Genomic DNA, 12740 nt, shown 5'->3' with positions numbered 1-12740 from the left:
TTCCTTTCTGATGAAATCTCCACAGGTTTCAGTGCTGATGCTGCCTGCTCAGTACAGGCGCAGTAAGTGATACAGAGCCAAGCAGATATGGCAGTGACGGGAGGAGCAAGAAAAAGGGAGGGGGGAGGGAGGGAGGGAAGGAGGGAGGCAAAAGAAAAGGAAGGAGGAAGGAAGAACGCAGCAGTCACTGTGTCACTGGGAAAAGTGGAGGGACACAGAGGTGACACCCTGTGATGGCAGCGTGCAACCAGGGCTGACTTTCTCACTCAAATAAAAATAGAAAATGAAAAATAAAAAAGAAACAGAAGTGTGAGGAACCTGCGAGCAGCGAGAGGAGTGAGCTCCTCGTTCGCCTCCGTGACTGCATTAGCACTCAGCATGTTATGTATAGATGTGAGAGGCACGCTCTCTCTACAGGAACAGGAGCCCAGGTCTCCAACAGATGAATGGTGCAGTGCTGCTGTTGTCATGGCAACCACAGTGCGAAAGGAGGGGGAGGAGATGGGTGGGTATTAGGGGAGGAAGGAAAATAGCATAAAAAATAAAAGACAGAAAAGGAGGAATGGAGTTTGGCCGTCCGTGGACCAAGCTTTGGGGACGCATTAGAGCAAATGTGCGGGTTTGAAAACGCAGCAGGGACGTGATTGGACAGAAACAAGGCTTCAATGAACCACACATCACTTTCCTCCAGGCTTCAGCCATCAGTCTGTCCTTGTTTTACCCTTGAAGCTGTATTTGTACAGCTGCAGCCCTGTTTCATGTCTATTTAGGGATTCAAAGAGTGGGAAGTTTATGATGAACCACTTTTAGTCGATTTCAGGTTCAGACCCATCGTTGTTTACCCAGTGAATTTTTTAGTCTCTTTCATTCAAAACTCATTCCCCTAGAGAACACCGACAACACCCACCCTGACCCCGGATTAAGTCTTAGCTACAAGTTTAAATGATTTGAAACAGGCTAAGAAATCTCTTGCCTCATTCAAAGTATCTGCTCTGAAACAGAGACCCTCATCGGGTTGACCTAGGAGCAGGGAGCCATGCCCAAAATGTAATTTTCATGAGAGAAACTTACAGATTTTTAACAGCAGGCAAGAACATACAAAAATAACTGAATGAATAAAAAAAAACAAAAAACTTTTTATTTTTTTATTTTTAAATGAATGCTTAGCCCTAGTGTCTAGACTGGAGCTGAGTTTGAGACCCCTGCCTCTATTCTTGTTCCTAACTTGTTGTGTTTTTTTTCAGTGTAAATGGTATTCCGCTGTACTGTTGCATATGTCATCATCTATGTCATCGCTACAGCAGATCATCTGCCACGGTCTCACTCCGTCTCCTACATCTGTTGCTGTCACACCAACCATCTTCATGTCCTCCTACACTACTGGATGTCAGTGAATCTACTCCTCCTTACCTCCTGCCTATCTCTCCTTAGCACATGTTCCAACCTTTCTCATTTGGCCTCTTCAAAAAGTGCTCTGACCTTCAGGTCAAACTCCTGTCCTTTTAACTGTCTAAAAACCATACATAATAACAGGACTTCCTCTTCATCTGAGTATGATTAACCAGACATTTTGTAAAACACACAATGACTGGGGTTGTAATCAAGATTAAGATGATAACATGTCAATCAGCCCATTCATCAAGCATATGGTATCAAAATTCTAACCAAAGTTTTTGTCCTCAGTATTTGTCCTGTGTATTCTTTTGCATACTTCTCATTTTTGATCCTCACTCTTTATTTTCCTCCTCAGATATTAACTGAACTGAAAATGTCACATGACCCCACAATAGAATTTCGGAGGTCTGTGTGTAGCTACGGTATAACGGTTGAGGCCAGAAATAATGGCAATAATTGAAGAACGATTTTCTCTCTGTGCCACACGGGGAGGAGGAGGCGTGGTGATTGAGGCGTCCCAAATGACAGTGTTCATCTCAAATATTCACAGAGGATACCAGATGCCATATGCAGGCAGCGTTGGGTAAGGAGGCGTGGAGAGGATAGATTGAGACATTCCAACTGTCAGCCTCAGGAAAGCAAGATATCATAAAACGCTCATGGCCCGATGCACTGCAGCATCATCATGCAGGTTATATAGTAGAAACTTGGAGTAAACAAGTATGCATTTGCATATATACATACTGTATATTTCTACATACTGTATATTGGTATTATATATATTTATATGCACTATACTCTACAATACACTCATATGGTGTGCATATATAAACCTACATATGCATATTATTTTGTTCACCATATATTTTATAGTCTTACCAAATATCACGCAAATACAATGTTACATAAATACACCTCGAACCTTGGGTATCAGACAGACCATAATAAAGTGTTGTTAGAACACTGCTGGAGTCGTACAGACCAGGTCTTAGAAGAAAAAAAACCTTATTTCACACATGAACAGTTGACAGGAGACCTTTACGTGACAGTGACATGACAAAAACGAGGAGCAGCATGAAGTGGCAGCCTGCTGAGCAGATGTTTCAGCTCCCTCACCGTCTCTGTGACTCAGAACAACAACCTGCGTACTATGACCAAGACTGCCCTGAACGTCTACACAGGTCTACACTGCCCTGTCATGTTTACTCAGCCTGGGACCAAACAGATGTGTTAGTGAGTAAGAACAGTGGTAAGTGTCTAGAGTGTAACATACTTTAGACAGGTTAATATATGTAGTCTATACACCTTGTTCCAAGTACATAAAGGAGAGTTGTCCGGATACTATTTGACAACATATACATTCTGAGACCAAGGATACATATTGTATTCCTCATAACCTCATAAAGAAAAAAAAACATATTGCTTCATTGTGTGGAAAAACAAACACAGATTAAAGTTCCAACAGAATCCACTGAGGTTTAATACAAATAACAAATACGTTGCTCAGGGATTTAGAGAAAACAAATAATTCCATTAAACGAACTGGACTTGTTTCTATGTAATGAAAGAAATAATATAAAGCAGCTGCATCTACAGTGAGTCTACTGACAACAGAGAGGAACCTACACAATGTACTGGGAACCTGACGAAGCAGATGTGCACGCTGCTGCTGACCATAAACACTGCTAATGATCACTGTTATACTCTCATCACATCCATTTGGATGCTTGCTCATTGTTCCCTGCCACTTATTCCCATATTACTCTGCAGCCATAAGCACCACAGAGAGAGGGAGGGTGGGGTGGGGGCTGTAAATACACTCCTATTACTGGAATAACTGCAGTACCATCAGATGAAGAGCAGAAACCTAGAGTAAATCAGGGTCCTTAATGTCATATCATGAGGCAAAATACAATTTCCCAGCGTTACGTGTAAGTCTAAAGGGAGTCGATTGTTGCCATTAATTAGAGGTATTGTAACCCAGAGAGAGATGTTGAAATAATTCAGTTTAAATGTTTTAAAGTGGCGCAAAGCCAATCAATCAATCAAGCTGGGGGGAGCGCTGTGGAGAGCCCTTCACTTGAGGGAGGCATTTATTAAGAAACAAATAAGCAATCAAGTGATTAGCACTCATAATCATCAGCTGCTGTGATATCAGTGTGAAACAAGCAATTACTGGCCTCAACGTATTCTCCGACGACACCGATAAATAGCTAAAAATATATATTTATAGTTTAAAAAAAGAACAAATGTGGCAGTAGAATCTTCATATCAGTGGTTACTTCTTTTAGTTACAGCTCTGGACTTAATCAGCGTTTACAGGAGTGTTTTAAAGTGATGCTACTTCTATTACGCACTTTCATTTTTCTTTATTTGACTGCTTTGTTCTCTTCAGGGTTGAGAAAATAATCAACAGGGAGGATAATAGTACAAACACCAGGACCTAATTTATTGATGTCATGAGTTTAATTACATTCTTATTTTATTTTTTTAATGTAATTTACAAAACGTGATGTGACTGTGCACAACCACACAGAAACTGTGAAGTTTTATTGAAAATAAAGGCGTGAGTAACTACATCAGGACTAATGTGAATGTATGAAAAGAAGTCATGTGTAAAATAGCTATGCCCAGGTAATCCCCGTAGACAATGATCAGGCAGATACCGTGCTGTTTACTCCTGCTTGTGTCACCATTCGCCTCACGCCAAGTGATTTCCTAAAAAACTTCCACTGGTGTTTTTATTCCATCAAATACACAAAGTCCAACAACTCCAGTCTTTGACAACAGCACTCTCCGCCCCCTACAGGGTGAATCAGGACATCAGGTGTGGTTGGTGGAGGCCACCGAAGGAGATCAAAGTGCTGCTGCCTTCAGACCTGCTGCTGTTTCTCTCTCCCACCTCTGCCATCTTTGGCATCTGAGTGGTTTAGGCCGCTGACGCCAGCACGCACTCACGCACGCACACACACACACAGTCAACTCAGTACTGTCAAGCTGTGCAGGAAGTAGTGCTGAGTTGAATTAATTAAAGGGTGAGAAAGCTGGGGTGAAAGAGGCTGAAACAATCTGCTGCTCGAGGCCACTTGAGAGCAGACGCAGGTTTCTGACGACTGGAAGGACACGAGCTTCCTTAAGGTGTTCAAGGGTTTTTGTGCATGTTGTCATTGGTGAAAAGCAAATGATGCCTGAGCATCTATGAACTTGGTAAATCAACTACAAGACAATACAGATTGTAAAGTAAAATCAACTTAAAAAGCAAAAAAAAAAATTAAAAGGAAAATAGTACAAACAGGGTGGCGCTTTGGCCCAGAGGCAATGTCTCTGTCATTGGTGTGGAACCCCAGGGTTCACCTCCTGGGCAGGTTCGAATCCCGGTTAGGGCGGTTAATACCTTCCAGTGGACTCACCACCCGCAGGAAGGTTTGGGGAGTTGGTACGGTGCAGTGTGATTTGGGTGGCGACTGCTACCCCCGCGACCCGGCAACGGATAAGCGGATGAAAATGGCTGGATGGATGGATGGATAGTACAAACAGGCCTCTGTCTGCAGAGACACTGCCCTCTGTCTCTGTTTTTTCTTTTCTCATTGCAGCTGGTGACAAGAAGTGAAAAACACCCACTAGCTGGCAGCAATCCAGGCCATGTAAGGCACAATTTAGAATCCAAAAGTGAGGTAAAGAAGGTGAGTCAGGGTACAGATAGTACTTTTATCTTACTGCATGGTTTGGTGCAATGTGTTTTCTGTAGAAAATGATTGGACTAAATTAGAGGATTTGTGTAGATTAACCAGGACATAAAAACAGCATTTACAGTATAGTACATGCTGATTCACTTTCACTGAAATACCTGCACACAATACCCTATTTTGATAACAGATAATGTTGACATAACAGCTGTTTACTAGGTTTATACATAATTACTAGCTATAAAAACCCAAGATGAGTTTAAGCAGTCTAATTTTATACCAAAGTAAAAACTAAGTCAGACCAGGAGACCAGATTCTACTGAAGAAAGCTTCCAGCAAACATCTCACAGATGCTGTATTTCCAAAGTTGGAAAACTCCTTTGATAGAATGCTAATATAAAAATCCACCCCCACAAACAACATCACCTGACTGGTGGGGAATTATGCAAATGCTCGCTGATACAGCAAAGACAAAAAGACCTCTCCTTATGTCGGCCGAGGAATAAGAAGAGTATGAATGAGGCAGCGCTGCACATGATTAATCAAGCTATTCTTCAAAGAAAAACAGTCTCTCCTCTGACTGCCGCTCCAACAGATCCATGGACAGACATACATGCAGGGTTAGAAGCCAGGGGAACGAAGGAAGGAAGTACAAAACTCAAAAACTGAAAGTTGGCTGAATTTGAGCCGACAATTTGTCTTTCTTGTAGAGCCAGATTCCAAAATGATCCAGGCCTGGAAGGGCGCACACATCATTCAGTCTTGATCTCACAATCATGATCTCTCTCTGGCCCTGTAAGAAATGTTCAGTGATCTGAAGTGTGCGAGAGCTGAGAGGCTGGTGCACCCTAGTGGTGACTGCTGACTGGAGTCTTTCCACCCACTCCACTTCTGTGTGGGGGCTGCTCTGATTTTAGGACAAAGCTGCAGTGTCAATATTTCAACCCCCTGAACAACAGTCTCATCAGCAGTAAGCCTTGAGCGTCTGGACTGCCCTGAGTAGCAACAGAAATCTTTGCCATGTAACGATGACACAGAGGGAAGTGATGTTCCTTTTTTTAAATGTCAGTGAAGAGCAGGCTGACAGTGGGAGAACAGTGATGCAGCAGAGACAACAGCTAAGAAACCTACAGTATATACTAGTACTATGTCCTCCAGCCTTATCTTTTTACCTTTCCTACGAGCATGTTAAATGTCCAAACAGTGTCTCAACATTAAAAGCACCACATTGTGGAGGATTGCTGTCACTGCAGCTTCTTTACCTGTCAGCTTCTTCACAGGCTGCAGCCTGACACTGATGGTCTGGTGGGTGAGCAGCGGGGAGGAGGGCAGCGAGCGTGACACGCCCTCCATTATGCGAATGTGTTGCATGCCCTCGGTCATAGAGAGCGGGGGCACGGCGTAGTCTCCTTCAAAGGCACAGTCGCTGTCTATGCTGCCACCTGCAGGATAGGAGGAAAATATAAGACAGAACATGAGTAACTGTTTGACAAGAACACAGGAATTACAGTTGAGTCTGACCCTGGGAAGATAAAAGCAGAAACAAAAATCAATAAATAAAAAAAAAAAATACTGTTGTCTCCTATGGGATTTACATTTCAGATATTCAATTTGTTTTCCTCATAGTTTTATTAAAGGGATAGTATTTATTAAATTCTATTTTCCGTTATTAAAACAGAGTACACAAACACAGAAATACAACAACAAATACAAAACAAGGGATTTAAATAGCGTAAACAAACATATATATTGAAATTATTATATATAAATATACTTATTTTCTGCATGCACATGCATAAATAACGGTGATTTATTTTGAGAAAAACTGCTTATGAAACTATAAAATTGCGATAAAAACTATTACAAACAAAAGACTAAACTATTTTTCACCCTTGATTTTCTACGACCATATTTTTTTCTGATTGACCCTGATTTTATTGATTTTTAATTAACTTGACATCACAACTTAATAATTATTTTAATTAAGATAAAAGAACTCCTGGGCCTGCATACTGTTGACCCACATCTTTAATATCAGTGACCTGGAAAAAAATTAAACACAACTGAAAGAGATATGAGCTGTTTTTGACACACACTAGAAACATTGGTGAATTAAAAGGGCTTCGACTAACAGTTGTATGGTACTTCCTTATATTCGTGTTGTTCTTAATGTATACAGTCTTTATATAAATGATTAAAGATCATGTGACCATTGTACGCTTACATCACTGCAACTCTATTGAGTGCAGATTAGATTGGCGTGACCCAGAAGAGAGGACAGCCCTGCAGGCAGCACGTGCTGTTTATGTTCACCGTGATGGAGTATACAGTACAGTGTGACTGATCTCTGTAAGTCTGACATAAACAAATGGTTGATTTCTCAGATAAATGGCTTCAAATGAACAGCACGTTCTGAAAAGAAGTATTCCAAAAGGTGTGGTTTGGGGGTGAAGACGGGAGGTTAGAGCAGGAGGAAAAGCCAGACTCCACTCTTAAATCCAGAGAACAAATAAGCAGGGAGGGAAATGAAGGACTTTTTATCTTAAGTCGGTGATGAGAGGCAGGAGTTGAAGGACTCCTCCATGCCTGGAAATAAACACAAACACCTACTCATCGCGGTATTTGGTTCAAAACATTCTGAAGAGAAGAAAGCATAATATCCCAAAACATTCCCTGCTCTACACTCAGACTGCCGATATCTACTGCAGTATCATACAGGTTTACAGTACAGGAAATTTACTTCCACATACTAGTATCCAGAAACAGAGAACATATGATTTTTATTTTTACTTGATTAGGTCAGAGTAGCAGTTTTTTTTAGGGATAATAGTATTTTAAACAACATTTGTGCAGTTTTAAAGCAATAGCTGCGTGGATGTACTGTATGTGTGAGACAGAGTCAACAGTAGGCTTTTTTACAGAAGGGGGCGCTGTATGAAAAGTTTGGGGACCAGTTCTCAGCCATAAGGCCTCTAAGGGTGAATCAGGCATCTAGGTTAAAAATGATTTTTCCATCAATTGGTTAAAGACTAGTCCTTGAAGCTAAATATATTACTTGTTGACATATAAAGAGTGGATGTGGACAGTATTTATATTGACTATATAAGAAGACTTTACCTTGGCCGATGTGGCTCAGGTGATGGTCTAGACTGGGCGAGCGCGGGTCTCCCAAGTCCTCACTCCCTCCATCTGTGGTCGAGGAGCAGAAAGAAAAAGACAAGGAGTAAGCTCGCTGGCTTTGGTAACAGTGAGTGGTTTTGTGGACCAACAACTGGGTTAAATCCTCCTCTCCAATTAGCCAAGTGTGGGAGCGGAGGACACCCAGCAGGCTGCTCACACACAGACCCTCCACACCCTTTCTCCTGGGACCCACACGTCCCCTAATGGTTGCGAAGGGGGATCTGGCTGCTAGGCTCCATTTCTTCCTCCTCCCCATGTTTACACCAAACACTCAAATTATGTATCTGTTGGACTTTCCCTTCTGATAGCCACTCAGTTTACATGACAGCCAGAGTTTCCAAAAAAAAAAAAAAAAAACCCCAACCCTATAACCGTGTTAGAGGCAGAATCATAGAGCTCACTGGGCTCCACGGTACAGTGAGGAAGGAGGAGCACTTAAAACAGTGGGCGTTTCCCCAGAGAGCTCCACATACGTTAATGATACCAGGATCAATGGAGCCCAAGGGAGGAGCCTGGAAAAAAAAGTGTCCACAGTGGATGGAGCTCACACAAAGACAGCATCGGTGACCAGTACAGTCCGTGTCACTGAAGGATTGTTTTGTAATCCTGTTCAAGTGTGGATAGATTGACTGTAAAGTAGCAGAGGCGGCTTGGAACAGATGATTTATACCTCCCACAGGAAGTACAGCAGCTATTAATAAAATCTAACCTAAGATGCTCGTTTAGAAGCTGGTCTAAGCCAATGGATTTTCTGTGTGTAGAAAGATCAAAGAGGGCTGCAATTAAATGGAAAAGCAGGAAGTCTTTACATCATTAGAGAAAAGTAAAAGAGATGATGTGTCCCGCCATGACTGGCATTGTTTTTGATCTCTGTGCTCCTCACAGGCTGAGGAAACCCAAACAAATACTGAACTGCTGTCTCCACCATCACAGGTCCAAACAGTGTGACGGGAGCCACACAGCAGGGCTAGATTGGCTCGCTGGTGGAAAGATCAAGCTTGTCGATGGGCTGATAGAATAAGCCGTGGGGCATGATTGTGTGAGAACTGGGCCAGCCTTAGATTGACACACTGATTGTGGAAATCAGTCAGCTGCAGTGGATTTCCTGACCTGAGCCCCGTGTATGAACATATAACAACAAGAAATCACAAATGATGCAATCAAAACATTAGACTGACCTAATTTTTATATATTTTCTTTATGTATTTCCCTAAAAATCACATAGTAGTAAGAATTTGATTGTCTTGTTGGTTAACAGTGTTTTAACTTTTTTCCTCCTGTGCCTGATCTATTGTCTACAAATTCAATCTTTTTTTTTTTAACTCATCAGAAACCTATCAACCTCCGTTCGGGCTAAAAAAGCTCTATTGTTCTGTGCAGAAAGCTCTCTTGTTACCACAGATCACAGTGCATTGTCCTGCCACGCAGATCAATGGCATATTAAACAGCCAACATGAAAAGGGAGGAACTACGGCTGACAGAAAACATGTTTTTGTTCCAAACCATGGACCTGTATCTGGTTCATCACGGAATATCCATCAACCACTCGCGAGAATAGAACTGAAAACAGCTCACTATCTGATTCAAAGTCAGACCAGACAATCTGTGCGCTATAACCACATCTCATTCAACTGGAAAATCAAAGCTTTACTCTGTCTGAAACTGAAAGCCCATCTCCTAAACCCGAGAAATAATGGCACACTTACTCTGTTGGCCATTCTTGGCAGCTGTAATGCCACAGCAGGGTGTTAGGATGTCAAAGAGCCAAAGCCAATTTCGCACTTGGACAAAGAGTCATTACGGAAGAAATCAGTGTGACTTCTGATAGCGATCCCATGGTGCATGGCGCAGAAGTCCAGCTCCATTATCATTGAGGCCAGCTTGGATGGACCTGTCTGTGTTCCCAGCGTTCCGTGTGACCTCTGCTCCAAAATGAGGCTTCTTCAGTGAGAGTGCTCTGACAGTGATTGCTTTAAATTGCAGTCTTTTTGGCCCAAAGAAGTGAGTGGACCTACAGAAAGCTAAAAGGCTGGTTAAACATGAGGAGTTTTTCATCTTTGAACTGGACAGTGTACAACCATGAATAACACAAGGCAGAGAAGGTGGAACAAATGATCATTCCAACTGGCTGTGGTTCCTTGGCTGTGACAGATCAATCACGCTTCACACAGAAAGAAGCAACAGTCGTCTAAATGCTTAAACGCAGCAGCTCCCTCTCTCCATTATAGCCAATAGCATGGGGTGGAGAAATGTTAAGCTTGTAACTGCGACACATCCCATAGTTTTTAAAGCTGACAGAAATGACGAGCTTTAACTTTAGTCAGTTGCTCCTGTCAGTGATTTAGCTAGCTAAGCTTAACGTCTAGTTAAAGGTGACTGATGACATCACTGATTACAATGAAAATCCAGGAACCATATCCAGCACTTAAAATGAATTAAGACTGACAAGTTCTGACAAAACCATTTCAGCAAATCCAGGTTTAGGACTAGCAATGAGTGGCTTGTACAGATGGACGGATGATTGGACAGATGAATGGATGGATGAATGGATGGATGGATGGATGGATGGATAAATGAATGAAAAGATGGATGGATGGATGTATAGACAGATGGACACGTTGACATGTCACTGATTTAATTCTGTCCTGGTTCATATCTCTGTGTGTTTGGTGAAACCATTACTGCTAACCATATAGACAGAAGATTTTTTCATCTTGGCTGTTGTTCTTCTGTTGTTATTCCACTCCATCATTCTACTGACCTTTATGTAAATACGTGCTCAGGCTGGACTGACATTCCCCCAGGAATTAATCACTGTTTTTATTTTCTAATCGTCAGCATGTGTGGTGTGCAATGAAAAAACAAAACAAAAATCATTAGTCATAGTGAAGTAGCTGACACTAAGATGATTAAAAGGAGTCTGGATCTGGATCAGTCAACAGTAATGTGATAAATGTGAAAATAATGAGAATAAATAAATGGATATAAAAAGTACAGCTGCCTGTCTGTTTTCAACTAGATCTTTTCATCTGGCTAGAAACAGAATTTTTGGGTTAAAATCTTGACCCCAGACTGTGCTTCTCCAACATTTCAGATTTGAGGTATTTTCATATAAAAGGACACTGATGTTTCCATGGGGTGGCTGAAGGTTAGTCATTGACTACATCGTCTACAACAACACACTAAACAACAATCCTGTCACCTCTTTAGTAACCTGAAATTGACTGCAGACTGCATCAGTTCTGAGGGCTCCCAGTGGAGCGGAGACAGTGTTATGGACTTCTGTGGTAGTGAGTCTGTGGGGATGGAGGAATGCAGTTGTGCTGAGCAGGGTGGGATGAAGGAGACTGAGTCGCAGCAGCAGTTTCACAAGCTGTTAACTGTGTTTAGGACAATGCCCACATCAGCTGGATTTGATGTCTACACCCTTCACTAACAACAGCCCATTCCAAAAACCCCAGTGAAGTGAATGGAAGTGTGCCTGCTGCAAACACTGCTAATTACTGCGGAAAATTGAGATTATAAGGGTATTGAAAAAGGAAAAAAGAATCAAATCTGCTAATGTGATTGTCAATATTAGCTTTTCTACACAAACCATCACCTACACAGTCTATCAGCAAACTTTGGAACTACTTCATATTGACTTTCATATCTGTGAGTGCTGTTGTCACTTTCTCAAAAGCAGCTACAGACTCACTCATTATTGACTTGTTTATTGTTCTTTAATTAGCAGTATTTGCCAATTGTGCCTCTTTTTTTCTGAAGGCTTTTATTCTTAAGGCTTTATTAATAAGTCACATGCCCAAATTCCACACAAACTGTAGTGAATAGCAATCAGTGGAAAATCTGCATAAAGGCCAGAGGCAGGAACCACTGCTGAATGACAATCCAGCTCTTCAGCTGGATCAGAAAACACTCTTTGCTGCTCTGATGGCACAGCTACATGGGTTAAAGACTAGTAGACACAGAAAGTTTGATTGTTACAGTAAGAATAACCCATGATCCATTAGAACGTGTTCTTCTTTCACACTAAAAGAGACGTCTTTCTTTGGACGGAAAGCAGCTTCTGTCCTCCCACACAGCAGAAAAGCCCCGCACCTGTGACCCTGACCACTGAGGTATACGTGGAGGACATTGAACAGTACGGTGGCGGCGGTGGGCCAGAGAGGTGACGCATATATGAGTAGCTGAGTGCGTCAGGCTCTGGCTGATAGCACCACAACTCAGCAGTGTCCTGGATGGAAGGAGGTGTGATGATAGAGGAAGTAGAGGAGAAATAGAAAATGTGTGTACGTGTTGGATGGACAGAGAGAGAGAGAGAGAGAGAGAGAGTGGGAAAAAAAGAAAAGAGTGATATACTTCAACTCCTACACTGCCATCCAAGGCTGAAAAAAGCTGTGTCGCAGCGCTGAGTGGGTGGGCTTGTTTCTTTTTTTTTCCTTTTTTTGTTGTTTTTAAAAAAAGGAAAGACCAGTGAAT

At 41.9% G+C, this 12740-nt stretch overlaps 1 protein-coding gene across 7 annotated transcripts in view; it reads right to left on the bottom strand.

Moving 5' to 3' along the window:
- tanc2b (tetratricopeptide repeat, ankyrin repeat and coiled-coil containing 2b) overlaps positions 1-12740 on the bottom strand; it is a 115702-nt gene that overhangs the window by 56963 nt on the left and 45999 nt on the right. For all 7 annotated transcript variants that reach the window (XM_017034114.2, XM_017034115.2, XM_017034116.2 and 4 more), the window contains 2 exons: positions 8199-8270; positions 6344-6523 (listed from right to left, as the gene is read on the bottom strand). In XM_017034114.2, the coding sequence (XP_016889603.1) occupies positions 6344-6523; positions 8199-8270 (252 nt within the window). The remainder of the gene's footprint in view (positions 1-6343; positions 6524-8198; positions 8271-12740) is intronic.

Source organism: Cynoglossus semilaevis, chromosome 8, assembly GCF_000523025.1.
Source record: "Cynoglossus semilaevis isolate Cse_v1.0 chromosome 8, Cse_v1.0, whole genome shotgun sequence".
NCBI lineage: Eukaryota > Metazoa > Chordata > Actinopteri > Pleuronectiformes > Cynoglossidae > Cynoglossus > Cynoglossus semilaevis.
The sequence above is the reverse complement of the archived record's forward strand: the minus strand, read 5'-3'. Positions and strand labels throughout refer to the sequence as shown.